The following is a 23,969-nucleotide window of genomic DNA, read 5'->3' as shown; positions in this document are numbered from 1 at the left end:
CATGCAGAGAATACTTGACTAGATAATGTATAAGCCTTGGGTATTAAAGGACAGGATTCCATTATTTTAAAAACCTCTCTACAGACTTTACCCATAAACTAAACAGAATGCCAATCATGTGTGGTCCATAACCTGTACAGGAATCCTTTAAGCAATGTATCTTGAGCTTGTTTCTTGTTTGCTTTTCATTTTTTACTTTGATCATGTTTTCCCCATGAAACAAGTAGATAGTTGTCAGGCAGCAGGTCTTTTTTGGATAAGAAACATTTTTACAAGTGGGGGCATCACAGAGATTTCTACTTTCAGCATGTTACTTGGTACTTTAATAAAGCTGAATATAAATTATAATTAGAACTGCAGTGCAAGGAGAAGTGGTTTGAGTTGAGTGCTTCTGTTTTTTCTTATACTTGATTTTGACTGGCATTCCAGTAATGTATTTAAAAAGTAATTTATTTTTTTATGCCTCACAACCTTTTGTTTCCAACTAGATATTAAGTATGCTGTCATGCAGCCAATGCATTGAAATATTTTTATTCTTCTGCACTTATTTTTGTCTTGATTGGACTCTCATAATGATGGTTTGCCACCCAGAGCAGCGTATTTAATTAAAGTTAGTTTTTGTGGGTTTAGCCCCTCCCCTTTCTAGTTCACCACACCCCTTCCCCTTGACCCCACCCATTCAGCTTTCTCCTGCAGCCCCCCTTTGATTTGAAGTCACCAGCCGCCACTGCTTGGATGATGTCTATGCAGCAGCTGCTTGGTCTTCACTGAATATGTTTAGGAGACACTGTAAGTTAAATGTGATCTCTAGGTCTAAGTCTTCCAACCTTCCTTTGGGACCACAGTGCTCAGATGTATATATTCCCATGAGGGATATCATTCATCATGATGATGATGATGATGCTGAGCATGGGACTGTGTCCTACTATCAATGAGGATCGACATCCTCCCTATAAAGCTGTAAACGTGATGTAATTACCATAGTGATAAATATGTATAAACTGATCCACCCTCATTAATTTACCTGCCTATCTTTCCCTTCTTAATGTTGGCTTGTTCTAGAGGCTTGTCTTTTTTTCTTTATTTATTTCTCTACTTTGTATGGCATATCAGAAATCTGAGAAATCTTAAGAGGAAGGTCTTTACAATAAACACCTTTATTGAATTAAGGCAAACTTACATTTATATAAAAAAACAAACCACATTAACATGTTCACACTTACAAACATTTATCACATTTATTCTTCAGTACAATATAATCAATCTAACATTGCATAAATTGGTCAGTTCTTGCCTTCTCTTAAACCTCATTCCGCCTACAAAGCATTTTTCTGCATGTATTATTCCCACAATTTCTACTTTTTTTCTGTGTAATTTGTTCTTGCCCTTTCCTAAAGATTCCCGTTCCAGTTCTTTTAGCTCTGTTACAATATTCCCTACTTCAAATACAATTGGTTTAGACTATGATTTCTACTTTATAGTAATTGCTTTTTTGGCAGCCACCAGAATAAAACTTAACAAGACCTTACAGTGTCTAGGCAATTCAGATCCTGTATCTCAGCTCAAAAAAAATAATTTCCTCGGTTACACCCATTTGCTATAGTTAAGCAGTTTTTGAGGAGTATTTGGCATTTGAGAATCCCTAGACATCAAATGGCTCCAGTTTGGGATCTGAATTTTGCAAATGAGTAAATAACCTTACAATCTCTTAAATCTGCCCATGTAAATGACCCCAGATGATTATCTTGGAAGACTTTGTTTCCAGTTTCATTTAAGCCGGCAAAAAAATTTCTGAACTGTAGGATTTAATGTGTCAACAGCCGCTATTGGGTCTATATTACGTCTGCGAAAACCCCTTTCAGCGGATGGCTCTTCGCCGAACAATAACCAGCAAAATCTAACTCCCACGAACGGCCATTTCAGCAAATTTTTTCCTTGGGGAACAATAGGCTTGGCCATCATCAGGAATTTGCTCTTTTCCCCACTGTAGTGTGATCTCGGAGTTGATATATTTAGTTGGAGGGTATGGGGGCACAGCCCCCCACTTTGAAGGGTTTTAAATTTTGTCTGGTTTTAGGTTGGCCAAGCGTTTTTTCCCCCTTGGAAAAAATTCTCTGGAATGGCTGTTTGAGAGAGTTAGATTTTGCTGGTTATCATTCGGTGAACAGTCGTTCGCTGAAAGGGGTTTTCGCGGACATAATATAGACCCCCTGGTATCCACAAAAACAGGTCACTTTAAAAACTTTCATACCTGAACTCGTTTCTAAAGTAACTTTGAACAAACCCACACAACTTCCTGTTTCATTTACATTCAAAGAAAATAATTCTGTACTGTAGAGATGTTCAGAAAGCACACAGGTACTGTGCAAAAATAAACAAATCCATTGCAAAGACTGATTGCGCTTTTGTGAAAGGAAAATAGGGCAGCTCAGAAAACTAAACAGACTCTTTCCAAGTTGTTAGTTAATTGTGCTGCTTCTGTTATAACAGATCTAGCACAATTTTAGCTGGGGAGGTTATCATTTGGTCCATTAGCCTTCTGAAAGCACACATTAGTCCATGGTACTTTCTTATGCATTGCAACCTGGACGTTCAGTCCACAGAGCAGGATTTACATAGGCTTTCCTGCTCCAGATTCTGAAAGCCATCTATCCATTTATTAAGCCTGTAGTGAACACTGCTTGGAAAACTTCCAAATCATATATTATTACCTGAAGAAATGATGGTTAAGATGGACATAAAACAGTTGTGCGATGTACTCATAATAACAGGATGTGTATGGGCATTAAAATCACTGTGGTTTCTACCCTCCATCTTTTGGTCCTATGCACGTGTTGGTTGTGGCTACATCTTCATAGTATGACGTTTATCCTACCTTTTTTAAGTGATTGTTAGTGGTCTTAATATTATGCTTCATCTTGTCCTTTAAATATGGTTTTGCTTACACACTATTTTAATACACTCCAGACAAAAGCTGATGATTCTTATACAGTCACTTATTATTTGTTAATCAAATAAATACTGTTTTCTTACTTCTAAAATAATGTCTGTCAGTCCTTGCTTCTTATGCTAAGCTAATGCAGGAGATTCATACTACTGTAACAAACCTGCAAAAGAAAAATAATTTCTAGAAAGGAGACACTCACACTGACCTTGGGAAACTGAGAAAGGCAAGGCTATTCAAAGTCTGAAAACCATAGAAACAACTGAACAAAGCTGAAGTGAAGGCCAGGCTAGCTTACCTAGTGAGACCATAAAACACATATTTGCAGAACCCACAACTTCAGAAATAAACCTAAGTCTAGCTGGGAATATACTGAGTGTCTCAGGTGTACCTCATGTTGAGAATAATCCTTTCATGGAGTCTACGTCAGCAGACTCACCACTTGTGTCCAGTGTAAAAAAAAATCTCAGTAAATAAGACAGAATTAGTGCCAGCACAAAAACTAAAGAAAGGTCAAGCAGTGAAAACAGGCAATACATTAAAAGATAAACCCATTGAAAATAGTTTCTTTATTACACATTGCCAAAGTTCGTCATGCGCTTCATGTCTTATTAACAGTGAAATCAAAACCAGCATTCTAACCCTCCTAACACAAGCATTAACCAAAGTAGTGGCACAGATAGGGATACCCATGGAAAAGAGGACTAAGTATGGCATACAGAAACTGAGATGGTCTACATGTCCCAAACCTTAAGAGTGGACGGAGGAAGAGCAGTCCTCTACCATTGAGTAATGGAACAGCCAAAGTGGGATTTAGCTGACCAGTGTTGCTCATCCCCACAGTTTTTAATTGGAGGATGGGGGTTCAAGTGGTATACTGCCCTCTGATGACAGCTGTACAGTCTACAAATCTGCAATCAATACAACCTGAGAAGAGGAACCATACTTGTTTCAATTAGAGGAAGCCACATGCCCTTTTAGTAAAAAAGAGGGGGCCAGAACTAGGTCAGTGTGAGTCCTGAAAAGGCAAACCAGCTGGGGAGGCCTGTTTTGAGAAATAGAGAGAGAGTGAGAGAGAGAAAGGGCACCTGTTAAGAAGATGGAGGGAGTCTAGGTAACTTTACTGGACACGACTCATGGAACTGCGATTTAATGGAGAAGGATCCCATGGAGGACTGCAAAGCAGAGTGGATCTCAAAACCTGAGGATATGTTGAAGTAGTTGTAATATCTGGAGCTATTGCTGGGAAAGAAACATGAAGGATGGAATACTGGACTTAATGAACTGCAAGTTAAGTAGAACCTTGAACTGAGAGTTATTTGCCTTAATGGAGCAGTGAGTTGGTGAACTGGCTATGGTATGTGAAATGTCTGTCAGATAATGAACTTTAACATTCTATCACTTTAAATAAAATGCATTAGGCTTAAGCCAGATGCCTGTGGGGTGTTGACTTGCTGCAGTGTGTATACTCAAAGGTTGGGTCTGATGCTGAGAGTGTAGATTCAATACTCCAGTTGTACTTATACTTACTGCTCTTAGTCACATATATTTAAGGTCTTCTGTTATCTGTGAACATGTATGCTAATGCTATTAATTTCTTATGCCATCAATAGTTATCAATTCAATATTCAATCAATCAATATCAATTAAATCAAATATCAATTGAGTCAAATTCAATCAATATCAATTGTTCAGGTAAATATCACCTGCAGAAAATTGTAGAATATCATATTTTGGGAAGACATGCGATAACATCCATGTGCACTGACTTCCTGGTTCCCTTTATCATGTTTTGGTTAACAGGTCTCTACTAGTATATTATGGTGACTTCTCTTCATTTTGTATGTTTTATTTGTCAGAAATTAAAGATTTTCTAGGCAGTTTTGGTATCACATTTAAAATTCAATATTGCAATGATAAGTCCGGGGGGGGGGGGGTAAATATTTAACTAATGTGATAAAAGTCAAAAGCCAAACAAATTCCAAAAGTACAAGGACATTAGCTAAGTTTACCTTCTTCAGTAAAACAGATCTGTCATGCTAAAATAACAAGAATGCACAATTTCAATTAATTTGTTTATTTATTTTTTCTGGGGGACTGTACTTCAGACCTACCTGCAAATTTGTGGATTCTCTGTCCTTCAAAATGTGTTAACTAAACAATACTTCTGCTAGCTACATGTACACTTATACTTTTTATGTCCAGGCAGGGAGGAAATTAAATTGAAAAACTATGTTTCTTTTAGTTTAATGACTTGCCAGCTGCACTTTAAGTAAATGTGAGTTTCAGTGGAATAGCAGTTTACTGTTTGCTGCTAATTTTGAGTCTGTTTTCATTGTAAGTCCTCTCTTGTTTTGTTTAGCAAGTATCCCTCAGTGTTTTTGTTGCAAGATTTGAGATTAATTTTAAATTAAAGCCAAATCTCTGTAATTATTATAAAGCACAAAATAATATATACATTGAGCAGTAAGAAGAATTATTTTATTATAATTTAGGGAGAAACAGCTAAATATCAACTGGAAAATATTGATAGAATTAAAGAGAATTCCTTAATTTATATGTAAATTTCCACAGATTCTTCTTTTTTTCTTACTTAAAAAGATAAAAATCTATAAGAAAAAGTATACAAGACAATTCTTTCACTACAGGGGACAATCTCAGAGGGCTAGACCCTATGGAAAGAGAACAGGAAGTGGGATAGAACTTAGAAGTTCATCAGAATTCCCAGGCTGAGACTTTTTCAGCCATTGGTAATTTCATTTCTTCCAAAACAAATCTCAGTCAGCATCCCCACACCTCATTTGCAGGAGCCATGATCTTCCTTTCTCCTCCACTTTCATCGTTTAGCTCCTCACTGCATTGATCCTGTCATTGTGGGAAATGAGATCTCATATTAAGGCAAATATTACAAATTTCCTCAGATCAGTGGTTGAAGGGATCTGCAGTCAAATTACATAACTGAGTTTCTGTAGAGTTTCCTTAAGAACATCCAGGTCTTTAATAATCACAACAGAAGCTGCATTGTAAAAAATGGTACATTCAGAGGGCATAATGACTTTGTCTTCTGTTTTACAGTCAGTGAGATATTGATAAAGGTTCTTCCCGGTTCCAAAGAGGGAAGATGGGACTTGGAAATATATTTTTGATCTACCTCATCTAAAAAAAAAAAAAACATGAAAGCATGAAAGTCAAGAATTCCCAAATTGTGGTATTCCAGTCAATTCTTCCCCATCTGTTTCAGGAAGCGTGAATTTCACTTCTGGATCTGAAATATGTTTATTGTTCGTTCTTTATTTTTTTTACTTCATAAAATTTCTTTTGTTCATTGTGGGAGAAAGACATTTCAGTTTGCAAAGCTAACATTTCAGTTCCCCAGTTTTACTTCTAACATTGTGCTCCCTCCACTTCCTTCATTCTATCTACTCTTTCTTTTTCCCTACCTCTCCTATATTTCTTCCCTGTCTACCTCATCTAAACTATATTCACGCTGTTTCTCATTAAGTCTTCTACTTCTACTTCCACCTGTCTGTCATCGTGGACATCACCTCTTTACTTCCCTATATCTACAGTCCTACTTCTGTATGAAACCTCTCTAAACCTATCTACAATAACTCAGGTATGTTAATTTACTATGCCATTACAACCCACTTGTCAATTTTGCTGACTGTAACTGATTCTTTGTTAAATTTTAGTGAACTGCAGAGCTTCTCTCCATCCAACTATTGCATATATGCTGTCTATACCTAAAACCAATCCTGATGCTCTTTAATCATTTCTTGTGCTATCGTAACCTGATAGTAACTTTTTTGCTGACTGTAATTGAACTTTGTTAAATTTTATTCACTGAGTAGCTTTTCTCCCCGGGTCTCTGCTGAAAATGAGCCAAAAGCTCAGTCAGACTAACCCGGTTAACAAATGTAAAATAAATGAATAAATTTGGTCTAGCAACTGCCACCGGAATGCTCACAATTTTTTAAACAAGCCAAATTAGCTCTCAAGGTAAGGGCAAGCACACATACTCCTCTCTAGAAAACTGCACAATTCAAACAACATTCACTCAACAGTTAGCTGACAGTATTAATTTAGTGATTTGCTTCTGAACTTTGTGAAGTTACTGGTCAGCATCAAGAAGTCAGACTGGTACTTACGTGTTATCGCAACCAGATTCCAAGTATGTCTTCATGGGCCAGTTTCATAATCAACAGTACATTTTCTGGTCCAAATACATTCAAATGTATACTATAAAACATTTCAATACAAATATTAAAAGCAGAACAGTGAAAAGGTATAGTGTAAAATGCTTCTTCAATGGATGTCTGGGGGTATTTCTATGGGGGCCCACAGCCCAAAGGGTCATCCTGTATGCATTTGTACATACCACAAAAAAAGCAGAGGGGCACTTCCTGAAATGGGGTGGCTTGGCTGAAGGAGTTTCACTTATATATGTGCACTTACATGCATTGGAAATATTAAAGTAGTTCACTTACAGAGTGAACAGAACAATGTCTTTTGTTTCGGCATGCATTCTCTGAAGAGCAATGATTACATGCAAAATCCCGGAGTCTTGAAATGTATGACAGGCAGGCTGTAGTTTACTTGTTTGAAAAAAGCAAGTAATTTGTCATATTGGGGTGGCAAGGTTCAAGGAGTTTCAGTTATATGTGTGCACTTAAAACCAAAGGACGATCTGTAGATATTACAGTAGTTCAGTTACAAAGTGAACAGAAGAATGTGTTTCGTATCAGCATGCATTCTCTGAAGAGCAAGAATTACATGCAAGATCCTGGAGACTTGAAACGTATGACAGGTGGTGCCTACTTAACTTTTCTGAAGAAAACAAGTATTTTCTCACATTTAGATGTCAACTTGTTTTTCAAACCTTGGCTACTTATATATGACACATTCCGTCAGGAGAAGGGCTTGGAAATGAGCCGCTTCTCCTGTTCGAAATCTGGTTGCGAAAATACGTAAGTACCGTCAGACCTGATCTCAATATAAAGACATAGTTTAACTTGTAAAAATGTTCTATGGCATCACAACCTATCAGGATGCTGATTGGGTATAATAGCTGTAATTAATCCATTCTTCATTTAAGGCTGATGAAACAAACCTGTGCAGTCAAATGTGATGTGTAGGCAAACCTTCTACATACCATATGCAGGTTGCTTCACCCCCTGCACCCAGCACCCACTTAACTAAACCCTTCACATATCCTATGCAAGTGGCTTCATCCCTGCACCCACTTAACTAAACCCTCATTGTATCCTATGCCGGTGGCTTCACTCCCTGCACCCATGCAATGAATAAAACCTACTCTGAGGTCGCTGGTCACCCAGCCTCTAGCTGTGTTAATTAGATGGACCTGGAATGCACTGAAAATGTTCATCACAAATGAAAGCATCTTGACTAGAGATGTATCTCATCATCATCATCCCCTTTTTCCCATTTACATGGGGTCGGGGTATCGTATTAACTGTCGCCACCTCTCTCAATTCAGTGCCACTCTCCTGCCTTCTTCAACACTCATGCCTGACTGTCGCAGATCTTCTTTCACACAATCCATCCACCTCTTTGCTGGACGCCCTCGCTTCCTCTTATCTTCTTCCTGTCTGTCCCAAATCTCCCTTACCAGATTGTCTTCTGCTTTTCTACACGTGCCCATACCATCGTAATCTGTTTACTTTGATCTTTTCTGCAATTGGAGCTACTTTGGCTTCTGCTCTTATGTCCTCATTTCTTCGCCTGTCCCGCAGTGTGCATCCTACCACCTTTCTCAGGCACTTCATTTCCATCACATCTAGCTTCTTCAACTGTTCTGCCTTTACTGCCCAGGTTTCTATACCATACAGTAGTACTGGTCGCACCACTGTCTTGTACACCTTACTTTTCAGCTTCTTTGGCATTCTTCTGTCATATACTACACCTGATACTCTATGCCAGTTGGCTGCAGCCCCTCTGATTCTAGCTTTGACCTCTTCATTCAGACTACCCTTCTCCTCAACCACCCCTCCCAGATACTTGAAGCTGTTTACCTGTTCCACTATCTTCCCATCTATCTCTATTCTCAGCTTCTTCTGATTTCCCCAATCTGCTGCCATTACCACTGTCTTATCTGTGCTTAGTTTCATCCCATGTGCTTTCAGATTTGCATTCCATTCTCCTATCCTTTGCTGAAGTTCTAGATCAGAGTCTGCCTGTACTGCCACATCGTCTGCATACAGCAGCTTTGTTGCTCTGACCCCTCCAACCTATTTGCTGATGTAGTCCATTACCAGTATGAACAGCAGTGGGCTCAAAGCTGAACCCTGGTGTACACCCACTCCCACTGGGAACCCCTCAGTGAGGCCAAACACTGTTCGTACTTGAGTCACTGCACCCTTGTACATAGCCTGTACTAATTCTACCAATGTTTCTGGGACTTCAAACCACCGCAGTACTGCCCAGATCAGCTTTCTTGGGACCTTGTCATATGCTTTCTCCAAGTCTAGGAAAGCCCAGTTTGACTCTCTCATCTTCTCTAGTTTCTTCTCAAGTATCTGTCTCAATGCAAACATCGGGTCAATTGTGCTGCATCCTGATCTGAATTCGAACTGTTCATCTCCCATCTTACATTCTACTATTCTGCGTATCCGTTTATCAATCACACTCTCCAGAACTTTCATGCAATGTGGTAGGAGTTTGATGCCTCTGTACTGTCCACAGTTGTGGATGTCCCCTTTGTTCTTGTACACTGGCACGAGTATGCTTATTCTCCAGTCATCTGGAATACGCCTTTCTCTCCACACTGCAATTAGTACCCTCAGGAGCCATTTCTCCCCTAGCTCACCCACCATCTTTATCATATCTGCTGTGACCTCATCTGAGCCTGCTGCTTTCCCTGACTTCATTTTCCTTAGTGCTGCTCTTACTTCTTCTAAGCTGGGCTCCTCTTCTACTCTCATTGTAGGCTGTTTCTTGGGCAGTATCGCTTCTGTGGGGTTTTCTTCATTCAGAAGCTGCTGGAAATACTCCTTCCATCTGCCTTTGATGTCCTGTGGGCTGGTAAGCAGGTTGTTGCTGGAATCCCTTATGAAGGGTGTCTGACTATCTTCTTTATCTTTCTGTCTTTGTCTTACAACCTGGTATAGTTTCTTTGTGCCCCTTACTGAGTCACTTTCCAGAAGCTGATAGAGTGCCTCTGATGCCCTATTCTTTGCTATTGCAACTTCTTTCTTAGTTTCTTTGTTAGCCAACCAGTAGTCCTTCCTAGCTTGGTCAGTCTTTTCAATCTCCCACTTCTTCCTGCAGTCCTTCTTTCTTTTGATTACTTCCTGCACTTCTGCATTCCACCACCAGCTTTCCTTATGTACCTTATTTCCATACCTGGCTCGGCCACATATCTTTTCTGTAGTCCTAACACATGCTGTTTTTAGGCACTGCCACTCCTCTTCAACTCCACCTATGTCCTCCTCTTCTTGGAGTGCTAGAGCCCTGAGTAATTCCTTGAACTGCTGTACTTTCTCTCCAGTCAACTTCCAGGTCTTCAGCCTGGTCTCTGTTGACCTTAGAGCCTTCTCTGACCACTGCTTGCAGCTGATTGTGGCAACTACTGGTTTATGCTGTGAACCAACTGTTTCACTGGGGATGACTTTGCAATCATGGATTCTACCCCAGTGCCTTTTCCTTACTAGGAGGAAGTCTACCTGAGTTGCATGTTGGCTACTCTTGTATGTGATCTTGTGACTGTCTCTCTTTCTGAACCATGTGATGGCTACTATCAAGCCATTTGCCAGACAGAAGTCTAGAATGGCTTCTCCTTTATTCCTATTGCTCCACCCATGTGGACCCAGGCAGTCCTCATATCCTGTTCTGTCTGTCCCGATATGTGCATTTAAGTCACCCATTATCAGCACCAATTCATGTTGTCCTGCTTTATCTAGTAGGTCCTGCAACTGCTGTCTGAATGCACTCTTTTCCTCACTATCACAACCCTGCTGTGGGGCATAGGCTGAGATTATGAATACTGTCCTATCATTACACTGGAGTCTGATTGCCATGAATTCTGATGATATCCCTCACTGACTTCTGAAGCCTCTGTCTCACCACAATTCCTACACCATTTCTAGCCTGTCCACCACCTGAGTAGTAGAGTCTGGATCCCAAGCCAAGTGGTTTTGTTGCACTGCCCTTCCATCTCGTCTCTTGGATACATAGGATGTCCAGCCTCCTCCGTATCATCATGTCATCCACTTCTAAGCTGCGTCCTGTCAGTGAGCCTACATTAAGCGTACCAATTCTCAGTTCATGTTTGGCAGGTTGGTTGGTTTTATGTCCAGCTTTCATTCAACAGAGCTATCCCAGGTAACCCAGGCTGGGTAACTAGACACCGGCCAACCAGTAGTCTATTGACCCAGGGCTGCTGGGCTTTTATGGCCGGCAAACACTGGCCAGTAGGGGCACATATACCCCTCCCACCATTAGCATGGGTCCCTGGCGTGGGTCAGAGAGTAGGCCGGGTCCTCAACCCACTTATCACCGGTAACTACCCATGCCCATTTTTTTGGCGACAGTCAACATGACCGAATCACCTAGAGCCATATTTTGCACCGTCGAGTAGCTAGCCCTGCCACGGCGCTCAGTTTGTGATCCGTGTTGTATCTTGAGGATACTGCGCACCACAATAGATGCCCAAAGCGGTTGGTCTTTTTACAACTCTTCCCCCCATTGGGCACCATGTAGAGTCTGTGCTGCTGCCCACAGCTCCATTCATTGGTGAGTTTGAGATGGAAACACTCAGCATGTTTTTCAAACATGGGAGAAACCCCACGGAGACACAGAGAGAACATGCAAACTCCAAACAGGCATTAGTCGGAGGTCAGGATCAAACCTTGTACCTTGTGCATTGGAGGCGAAGACCTTAACCACTAAGCCATCTGGTCTCTACTCACCAGAGATGTATCTGACTCTGGATAAAGTGTGCAGCTGGACTGACTGACAGTTCAGAAAATATGGCCTGTGTTGCAAATGATTATGCACAATACACTAAAATTAATCCTAGCAGTCCTCCTTGCAGTGGAAGCCTTCAGAAATGTGTACTCCAGCAGTTCTGTAAGTAAACACAAACATGTCTGTAGTCAAATGATACATAAACAAGCAGGGTGCAAAAAATCTTATCACCTTTTCAAGTTAGCCATGTTAATATGGGAGATATTGTGGTCCATAGATGCAATTACAAACAGTTCATTTTCCAGACACTCTTCTTCCAGAGTTTATCAACTGAGTGATTTATCTGGACCACTTTATTCTTCTGCCTTTCAGGAACTGACCTTTATTTGGGGACAGATACTGATCTGTTTGTGTCCACAGAAAACTGTCGGTTACCAAAGTTTTAGACTAAGAGGGAGAGGAGTGAAAAGGCAGTGTCTGCTCACCTGTCTCAGAGAGAAGAGTTGATGGTGCATGTCCAGGATGTATTGTCTGTGTTATTATCCCTAGTGAAGGTCAGAAATCACATGGAGGCAGATAACAACAAGGTGGTCAGGGCTTCCTGAGGGGTTACATCACTTATGAAAGCAAGTGACACAGCCTTGCACTAGCATATTGAACAGCCATTCCTTAACATTTTCAGACATACATGGGGGACATTAGAGTAAAGCAAAATAAACAAAAAACTCTCATGGCCACCTAGATGATGGAGTTCCATGATTGGCTGTCAACCCCATATATCTCTCAACCCTTGGTAGAAACAAATCAAGGGCAAAGCCAAAAATAATGGCTAAAAACTCTACCTCTAGATAATGCTGTTGCCCACTTCAACCCAACCTTCTTAAACCTTCTAGACTACCATGCTCCTTTACGGACTAAGAGAATAAAAATCAAAACTGCCCATTGGCTAACCAAAAATACACTAACAACCATGAGACATAGAGATAAACTCTGGGCACTTTACCAGAAAAATAGGTCTCACCTCATTCAAAACGAATACAAAACACTTAGAAGTAAAGTAAAAAAGCTTATTATCACTGACTGACAAAATTACTTCTCCATACTCCAAAACAGCAATAAAACAAACCCTCAGAAATTCTGGAAAGGAATCTCTACCCTCATCAATCCTGGCAAAATAGACAACCCTAGCCCAGACCCCAATGCTGCTGACATAGATATGGCCACACAATTTAACTTTTTTTTCATTAACTCTATTTCTAAACTAACCACAACATTTTCTAACAACACCACTCCCTCCACTTCATCCTCACCTTCCTCTACTACTCCTACTAACAACACCACTCCCTCCACTTCATCCTCACCTTCCTCTACTACTCCTACTAACAACACCACTCCCTCCACTTCATCCTCACCTTCCTCTACTACTCCTACTAACAACACCACTCCCTCCACTTCATCCTCACCTTCCTCTACTACTCCTACTAACAACACCACTCCTCCACTTCATCCTCACCTTCCTCTACTACTCCTACTAACAACACCACTCCCTCCACTTCATCCTCACCTTCCTCTACTACTCCTACTAACAACACCACTCCCTCCACTTCATCCTCACCTTCCTCTACTACTCCTACTAACAACACCACTCCCTCCACTTCATCCTCACCTTCCTCAACTACTCCTACTAACAACACCACTCCCTCCACTTCATCCTCACCTTCCTCTACTACTCCTACTAACAACACCACTCCCTCCACTTCATCCTCACCTTCCTCTACTACTCCTACTAACAACACCACTCCCTCCACTTCATCCTCACCTTCCTCTACTACTCCTACTACTACACACTCTTCCTCTCCATTATCTCCATCCTCTAATGCCCTCTCTTCCCCTTCCTCTCCCTTCTCATTTAAACCTGTGCCCACATCCACCATAAAAAAACTCCTTCAGAAACTGAAGCCATGCTTTAATGCTCCAGATAACATCCCTTCATACTTTCTTAGCATAGCTGCAGAAGCCATTGCCTACCCCATTAGTATTCTAATCAACCGCTCTATCCAGGAAAGCATAGTACCCCAAATATGGAAAAAGGCTTTTATCATACCCTTACATAAAGGTGGTAATAATAACAATACTACTAATTTCCGTCCCATCGCTATCCTGTCTCGAAACTCCTAGAAAAGTGTATCCAACTACAACTCCTACCATATCTCTTAGACAATCACCTACTAACTCCAACACAGCATGGTTTTAGACCTGGTCATAGCACTATGACAGCCCTCCTCTCCTTCCTGGAAACTGTAAATAAAGCCCGAGACTTCGGTCATATCGTCTCTACCCTCCTACTTGACCTCTCCAAGGCCTTTGACACTATCTCTCACAAACTTCTTCTAACTAAACTCTCTCAGCTCATCCTATCTTCTTCCTCTTTGAACTGGTTCTCCAGTTACTTATCTAATAGATATCAATCAGTAAAATGGAAAAAGGCCACCTCCTCCTTCCTTAATACCCCAACTGGAGTTCCACAAGGTTCCATATTAGGTCCTCTCCTCTTCAATATATTCATAAATGACTTCCGTAATTCTATCCCTTCCGCAAATATCATCCAATATGCAGATGATTCAACTATTATCTGTTCTGCTACATCCATCCCCACGCTGCAAAAGCTTACACAAGATGCATTCTCAATCACTGAACAATGGATGGAAAAAAATCACCTAGCACTAAATGCCTCTAAAACCAAATTAATGGTTTTTACTTCCTCTAAAGTCACCTCTATCAATACAAACACATTTTCTGTCACTAGTCATAACAACACATCTCTGGAATTGGTGTCTGAGACTAAATTACTTGGGGTCCAAATTGATAGTAATCTTAAATTCAACTCCCACCTTCAACTAAATATAAAAAAAACTCACCAAAAACTAGGCATGCTCTACCGACAAAATCATTACCTCACACCCTCCACTAAAATCACTCTCTCTACCTCTTTTCTTATCCCCTCCCTTCTCTATGGAGCCCCACTCTTAAATAACCCACAATCTTCCCTTAAAATACAACTTTCCTCATGTTACAACAAAATCGCCAGATTCGCTACTAGCCACAAGTCATCTAGCCACCACTGTTTTTCTCTCCACAAACTAAAATGGGTAGAACTATCCAATCATCTCACCTATACCCAACTGACTCTTGCACATAAGCTCATTTTCAACCCCTTACTGTGCCCATCCCTTTCCTCTGCCTTTAAAATGCATCTACCCAACAGAGTACTAAGATCTAACAACCAGAACCTAATAGAACTGCACAAACCAACTCGTCCCTCAGGGAAAAATCTCCTATCCTATGGTCTAGCACGTCTCTGGAACTCTCTACCACCATCCATTCGTACCACCTCTAACCACTTTATATTCAAAAAATCTCTTCACTCTCATCTACTATCCCAGTGGGAATGCTCCTGTTCTCATCCATCATATCTACTATCCCAGTGGGAATGCTCCTGCACCCATCCTTCATATCTACTATCCCAGTGGGAATGCTCCTGTTCTCATCCATCATATCTACTATCCCAGTGGGAATGCTCCTGCACCCATCCTTCATATCTACTATCCCAGTGGGAATGCTCCTGTTCTCATCCATCATATCTACTATCCCAGTGGGAATGCTCCTGTTCTTATCCATCATATCTACTATCCCAGTGGGAATGCTCCTGCACCCATCCTTCATATCTACTATCCCAGTGGGAATGCTCCTGTTCTCATCCATCATATCTACTATCCCAGTGGGAATGCTCCTGCTCTCATCCATCATAATATACACTGGCAATCACTTTTTACCCTCACTTTTTTCCTCCTTTCTGGTAACTTCCTTTTACTGCCTCTCCTAACTCTTACATTCTCTGCTCATACTAACTAAACTATTTACAAAAAATATATTATTATATGTCATATATTCAGGCTTCCTAAGAGTTAATAGCTCTCAGTATTTATATTGAAATGTTTTCTTTTCTAGTATGTATCTTCTGTAACATTTATCACCAGTCTGTACTACTTGTAACATTATGCTCTAAGCTGTATCACTTGTAAATAATGTAATCTAACCTAAAACCTATTGTAACCTTGTTTCTGGAGCTGTATGCTACTTGCAATGTCATGCTCTAAGCTACATAATTGTAAGTATTGTAATCTAATGTAAAACCTATTGTACTTTGTTATTGGAGCTTTTCTCCCCAGGACTCCATTGAAATGGGTTCATCTTGGTCCAATGGACTATACTGGTAAAACAACTGCAAATAAATATATAAATAAATAAATAAATAATGGAGTTAAAGGCCCTAAATTAGGGGTAGCTGTTATGTATATATACATACTTACATACTTAGAAGGTTGCAACAGCAACAGGATTTTGTATGAACACATATTTTCTGAAAGATATGAAGTCTGAAACTCAAATGTCTCTTCAAGCCTTTTATGAAAAATAGACCACAAATTAGAGACAAAATCAAGGATATTGTGCAAAACTGGGGAAGTTGAGAATTATGTACCCACAAGGGATATGTGGTTAAGGGATCATTTTTGGGCATCAGGCAATGTGAGGAAAAATAAGTACAAAATATGTCTAAACCAGGACCCACAATGCTATTTCAAGAACATGGAGAGACAGGCTGTTTTATGGATTCCCTCCAATACCTCTTGTTCACAAGATTTTGCATAGAACTGAAAAAGTAAAGGTCCATATGATCCTAAATGACCATGTCTGATTGAGAGCGGTAGTAAGCCAGTTATTTCATTTTCCTCTGAGGGAGGGGGCTTTCTGTTTTTGTAAGATGGCAGGGGGATTCAGTCATACCGAGGCACTTCATCTCACACCTTGGCTGTTAAAGTTTTAATTTTTCATAAAAAAATGGACTCTCATGTTATAAATGTCCCCCAGAAATCTAGGATGCCATCTACTTTGAAATCTTATTTGTCAAAATGGAAGAGGCATTCTCACTGATGTGAGGAATGAAGTTACGTGCCCCACAAAGTGCACCCCTCCACAGTCTTAGACTGTCCTTCTGCTTTACATTCTCAAGTTATTTCTTACTCATCCATTAGGATATACTGGTCCACCATGGTAGCATGTCTTTGGCATACTTCTTTAGCTTTGTGACATAAAGTGGGGGTGTACCTTATACATTTGAAACCTCAAAATAAATGATTGATTTCTATTTGGGATCTGGGTTTTGTCTTAGAAGTCTTCAGAAAACCTCCCTTTAAACTACTACTTTCTAACACCAAAGGGAAACGAAGCAGTTTGCTTTGATTAGGCTGAGCATAGACGCACACTCAGGATGCCGAGAAGAAGCAAGCCAGGAAGGCGGCAGAAAATAGCTTGACTGCACGATGGACTAATGACTGGAATCCTGGCAAAGGGTTGGAGGGTTTGGAATGTTTTCAAAATGATTGGTTTGTCAATGAGGAGTATCTAAAAAGTAAATGGTACTGACTGGTTGGGATGCTTATGATATCCACAATGGGTGAGTTACTGTATAATGGTCAGGAAATTGAACATTGGAATGTTGAGAATGTATTAAGAATTAGAGCAAAATTAAAATAATTATTTTAAAATGCTCCAGAAAATTTGTTAAAAATTGCTAATTTTAATAATTTGTTTTAAAGTTTTTTCATATGGAAATGATTTTTATAATTTACATTGATATATTGTTGTTGAGATTCAAACAAACAAAGGATGTGAATTTCTTTTAACAAAGAAGGAAAAGATGAGTTGAATTTTTGAATGAATAGAATTAAGTAGAAGAGAATATTGAATTAATAAATTTATGAAAGTAAGTAAAAATAATCTTTTATATACGCCACAAATTATAAAATTAAATATTAGATTATTTATAATTTTATACATACATATATCTTCAGAAATTAATTTATTTTTACATAAACCAAGCTCAAATTAAAATTAATTATAATTACAAATAAAAGGAATAGTTTGGATAAATTAAGGACAAATGGATAACTTAAAATAATTAATATCGACAAAGGGGAAAAAAGATATTAATTGGTAATATAATACTTGGGACATATGAAAAAACATTTAAAGAAAATAGTATAAAAAAAAAATAAAATATCTGAATAATAAAGATAAAATATATAAATATAAAAAATCAAAATATCTGAATATGAGGAAGATAACAAAATAAAATTATATCATAGATAAAGGATTAACATGAAGAAACTGGATAAATAAATAAAGAAAGAATCTATTGAATTTTTATAAATAGTTAATAAAGTAAAGTTGATAGTTTATAACCCAAATCTATTTTTATTTTTAATTTTTATTTTATTTTTTTTAATTTTTTACATCATATGTATATCATAGATTTATTTATAATTATAATTTGCATAATATTATTATAAATTAAAATATGTAATAAAAAGTAGTAGATGGTGTAAGTATGTATTTTTGTGGGATAGATGGTAAATACTCTATGTAGTATAAAACATGATGAGGTGATACAGTTAACTGTCAAGATGTAATGTAATTTTGATACATGTGCTTAAACAATAACTGTTTTGAGTGCAAACATATATTTTAAACAATAACATATATCTATTTTAAACTTCGGCATAACTATAACAAAATGTATAGGGTTTTAGTTTAATAGCCATATTCAATGACAAATATATATGGGAACATTATATAATAATATTATATAATATATATATATATTTATAAATATTATAATAAATATATATATAGATAAGATATTTATTTGTAGTCATATGTTTTAATATTTTTATGCAGGAATTAGTTTGGAAATAATGTTAGAATAGAAAATAATAATTAAACAATATGAATTTGATTTGATAAATTTGATAAAAATACATACAGTACAACAGACCATATATAGAAAGATATTAATTATTACATTAATTTACAGGTTCATAATCGGTTTCAGGTTTCGGGTTGCTTAGTGGTACCACATGGAATTAACCATCCACATTATATAATTAATTTTTATATAATGAACATCCCAGAGAAAAGAAAGCGACTAATAGTAACAGTAAGAAGATTAGAAGATTATCTATAAATAGGTATTAGATTTAGGAACAGAGGATATTAAAAATAATAATTTAAAAAATTAAAAAAAAATTAAAAAAAATTAAGAAATAGTATTGGTAATAATTATTGTAAGAAGGAATTTAGTAAAAATTAATATTTTGTTTGAACAAGTCTGAACACTGTCTGAATGTATTAAGTTAAAGTAATGTTGTGCTTAAATTCTTAAAAGAATAACTGAATTCTGAACAATTGATGGGCTTAGTTCTCTCTTTATAGTAGGAAGAAGGATAAGTGGTATTTATAGTATAAAAGGATGAAATGGCACAAATGTTAATGTATAAACAAGTGAAACAAAAAGTGTAAGGAAACATGAAAGTGAAATTAAATTCATAGTATAACCATATGTAGTTTAAAATTCCACAGTTTAAAATTTTTTTTGGAAAGTTTTGGAAATATAGGAAACTTACAACAAGTTATTGGTATAGAAGAATGCCCGTGTGGCAAATTTATAAATTTTAAAAAAAGAAAACTAAGTTTGTGTTGAAAAAGAACATAAGTGAGATATTAAAAAAAAGAAAAAAAGTAGCCCTTTAGCAGCAGTTCATTTTTAGTAGTATCATAATAGTAAACCTGACAATAAAAATAAAGTATATTGATAAAGATAATTAATAATATATTATGGTATTTAGTTATGAAAATAAATAAAAAAGATAAAGAAATAAGAAATTATATTAATTTTAAAAATTTAATACAAATGGACTGGATTTTGAGTTTGAGTGAAAAGTTTGGTATGAGTTTATGATGTATATATTCTTTTTTGTATACATTTTTTTTTTTTTTTTTTTTTTTTTTGTCTTATTTTCTCTAATTAATCTTCTTCTTCTATTATTTAATTTGATGTTAGTATTATTTGATGTGTTTGAAATGTGTATTTTGAATGAGTATTCAGTGTTGTGAATTTACCTGTAATTGCAAGTTTAAAGGCGGGCTTAGAGAAGAGCTAGAAAATTATTTGTGGAGAAAAAGTTTTTGTGCTTTACCGATGGTGGATTAAATTATTATCAGAAGTGCAGTGGAGTTTTTCTTTCGTGGTAATACAAATCGTATTTTCTATCTTCCATTGGTGGTTTTTGCATACTATGCTTGGTTCTTTTACATTTCTTTCTTGGAAAGCAGCCTAGTAGTGGCAGTCATTCAGCTGTACGGGTATCACGTCAGGCTTTTATGTTTGTGAAACCTTAGAGCATCTTCCATGAAAATGGAGTGGCTTTTTTAAACATAACGTAATGTCAGACATTGTCTTAAACTAGAAAATGTATACTGATTCCTTCGACACCTCATCTGCAGGATGAAGGGAAACAGATTGTACATTGAATGACTCATAGAAGGCAGCTATCTGTGCATGTCACCAAGACTAAAGATTCCAGAAAATCAGAGCAGTTTTTGTTTCCTTTTACTAAATGAGTTAGGTGCCCCAGTAAGGAAACAAATGGTTTCCTTCTGCTTCACTTATTACATAGGAGTTTCTGTGGTTGTATGAGTAAACCTCTTTAAGGTTCTGTCAGGACCCATTATGTAACAGCAGTGTCAGTAGGGTTGTCACCTTTTCAAATGGCCAAAGTGGGACATTTTCAGTACAAACATCAGATTTTACAGGCTGACACATACCCACGGTCAGTACAAAGGACAGAACTTAACTTTTTTGCCTAAATTAAAGCTTATTCTTGTAGCATTTTAGTTGCTTATTCTGTTTCTTATAACATTTAGGTATTTTAGATACAGAATAACTGTTTTATGCAACTATTACATAAAATATAGGAAATAATTTTGTCCTAAAATCTCAGGACATTTGCCATTTTTTAAATTTTTTGTCAGGATTCAACTGCCCAAAGAGGGGCTGTCCCTCGCAATTGGGACAGGTGGTAACCCTAAGTATCATCTTCCTTTGATTTCTTCTGGAAAGTCTCTTCCTGTAGTGTTTGTATTGTGGCAAATGTAGAAGACAGGCCACACATTTCCTAAGCATTGTAGCTGGGTTCAATGATCAATGCCAGAGGTGGGTTTGCAGTAGCATTTCTTCAAGGCATGCTTGCTGGTGTATCCAGCTGACTTCTAGATACACAGCTTAGTTTTCCACTTAAATAGACGCTAAAATACATCATCCAAAGCAAAAAAATAGACCAACAGACTGTGGCAAAAAAAACAATATTTAATGTACTAAAAGCACATAGTAATAAAGGAGACAAAACAGACCGGTTTCACCTTAATAAATCACATAGCCTTCATCAGTGCATTAAATATTATTTTTTGCCACAGTCTGCTGGTCTATTTTTGCTTTGGATTACGTTTGGTTTGGGACCTTGCAGTTGCCGTACATGCAGAGATCTTCTCATACTAAAATACATCAGCAATGACTTATTATAGTACCTTGTGTGAAATACTCAAGATGACAAAAGACAATAGAAATGGTCATTCTTTTCTTTCACAGTAGACTCTCTTCTTCCTTTCTGTGTCATTAATTTTAACATCTAAATAATTTCTGCAATTAATCCTGGTGCTATATTGGGGAGAGAGATATACTGTACCAGTTAGCCTGTGTAGAGGTGACCATGACATAACTGTATGGTGGATTACTGTGCTGCAAGAAAGGGGTCCTAATTGCAGGAAAATATAATGCAATTGCTGAGTCAGGTGAATAATGAAATCTTTATAGTTTTGTTTTATGTGTGGTTAGCCACCATAACAGTATTGTGGACTTGTCATTTGCCTAGAAACGTCCTAATGCCTGGAATGCAAAAAGAAGTAATGGAGAACTGTCCACTAAATATTTAGACTGCTGCTGATCAAGGAAACAACTAGACTGGTTATATTAATGGAACATTCTATTGCCCACCACTAGGGTACAGAGATTTTGCCAGATACAGGCAACTTCTGCATGTATTGCTGCAAGCTGGGCAAACCTTGGGACTTACTTCCCATAACTTTAGACGATGAGACCCTCAAAGGGTGTCATTTGGTAATGTTACGGGGATCTATTGAAATGTATCTAGCATCCTGCATTTTAACCCAATGAGGCTGGTTGCTCCTACAAACATTATTTTAAGTCACTACTTCTAGCAAGGGGTTAGATCTAGTTATTGCTCATGGAATGAAAAACTGGAACCAGCAAACTGCTGTCAGAGTGGAATGTACAACTCAACCAGCTACTGTGATGACAGGGACAAATAAGTCATCCATGTTGTGGTAAGTATCTCATACAATTTTACTTTGTCTTCCTCTAGGATCCATGCCATCATGTGCACAGAAACGAAGAACTAATGTTTATTATGCTCCCACTAATACACAAGTGCCAGCAAAAGTCTCTAGTAACTAACAAGCAACTAAGACATACCTTATACAAGAAGATTCTGCTGTTTGGGTCCTTCAATTCCATCTCAATTTCAAATGTTGCAATGCCTTGCTTGTTCACCTGGATATGCTTTAAACTGTGGATGGCATTGATGTACTGTGACATAAACAAAAAGAAAGTGAGGGCAGCAGGTTTGTTTCTGAGGGTTTTTAATCAATTGTAAAAGTACTGAATGCAGAGAGCTGGTCTAATACAAATGAACTAAGAACTGTACACAAATCCGGCTCTAAAGACAGGTAGCTGAGCTAGAGACATGGTTAGATAGAATATCATCTTGTTACTTTTTACTGCAGAAGCTAATAAAAAATACATAAAAGGAGTTTTGTTAAACTTAAAACTGAGTGCAGATAAAGTCAAACACACTCAATTTTAAGTCTAATGGAGTCTAACTGCTGTATTTTTACTACTGAATTATGCCTGTCCTTTGTCTCATATTTTTTTATATCATTTTCCACTGCAGACTAGAGATTCTGCAACATGGCGCAGTTAGAGTAAGATATGTCCCATGTATTCCTTTTGCTACGTAATATGCAGTTTGATGGAAGCAAGTGCATCTATGAGCATCTCATGATAGCCAACTGATCTTTTTGAAGAATGGAAAAGTGATGATATTTATTTTGCTCGTTACAAAAGCAGAAGAGCTGCTTCATTATGGAGCTAAGAAATAATGCAAAAGTTAACTTTGTTTAGTTTATATTTTGGGTTGTTTCTATAGATGAAACCAGATCAAAACATGAAATTAAACTTCAATTTTCTATTAACAGCATGCATTTATTTCCAGATTTGTGAAGTATTTTATTTGTGGGATGCTGTTTCTCATGAAGAGCTATGCATTCTGTCATCATACAATGATTTTTCTTTGCACCTGTCATACCTTTGATTGCTTATCCTCTTTGTCTTCCTTCATTTGCTGTAATTTCTTAAGTATCCATCGGAAGTCAGTAATACCATATTCACGGCAGATATGTTCATAATCCTTTTTTTCAGCTTTCATGAGTCGTTCCCAGAATTTTTCATCCACAACCTTCTCCTGCTTTGGAGTTTGAGCAGGAGCTCTGTAACATGGGCATAAATAATGTAGATTCAAATAATGTGCATATCAAACAGTATAGACTATATATCATATAATTTGTCCTGTATGTTTATCTTTGGTTATGTTTGCTGGGGCTCTTTCCACTTGAGTCTCCACTGAAAATGGGTTGCTTACTATCAATGCAATGCAAATAGTTAATAACCTTTTCTTTTTTACAATTATTTAGTATTGTGATTTTTATTTAATATTTGTATATTGTCACTTTATCTTTACTTATGTTTGCTGGGGCTTTTCTCCTCGGGTCTCTACTGAAAATGGGTTTGTTTGCAAATTCAGTTGGACTAACCCGGTTAACAAATGTGAATTAAAAATAAATAAATACATATACACATGATACTGTGGAATGGCAGGAAAAAGATAGCAAATCTTATACAACTGTATAATCTCTATTTTTTTCTTTCTTTTGCTGTTTGATTTTTCTACCATGGTGTTGTACATCTGGGCTTGGTGTCACAATTTGACTGCCCTCATTGTTCAGCTTATCTACAGTGTTATCTGCATATGTGACAGGTGGAGAATACAGTCTTATCTTATCCCAATAT

The 23,969-nt window shown here is 37.6% G+C and overlaps 1 protein-coding gene across 2 annotated transcripts in view; it reads right to left on the bottom strand.

Annotated features, from left to right (window-relative positions):
• Positions 1 to 23,969, bottom strand: part of IGFN1 (immunoglobulin like and fibronectin type III domain containing 1) — an 877,552-nt gene that overhangs the window by 610,279 nt on the left and 243,304 nt on the right. For both annotated transcript variants that reach the window (XM_044076544.1, XM_044076545.1), the window contains exons 8-9: positions 23,209 to 23,389; positions 22,317 to 22,430 (exon numbers count right to left, since the gene is read on the bottom strand). In XM_044076544.1, the coding sequence (XP_043932479.1) occupies positions 22,317 to 22,430; positions 23,209 to 23,389 (295 nt within the window). The remainder of the gene's footprint in view (positions 1 to 22,316; positions 22,431 to 23,208; positions 23,390 to 23,969) is intronic.

The sequence above is a fragment of the Protopterus annectens genome, chromosome 7.part0, assembly GCF_019279795.1.
Source record: "Protopterus annectens isolate FY-2018-M chromosome 7.part0, PAN1.0, whole genome shotgun sequence".
NCBI classification, from domain to species: domain Eukaryota; kingdom Metazoa; phylum Chordata; order Ceratodontiformes; family Protopteridae; genus Protopterus; species Protopterus annectens.
The sequence above is the reverse complement of the archived record's forward strand: the minus strand, read 5'-3'. Positions and strand labels throughout refer to the sequence as shown.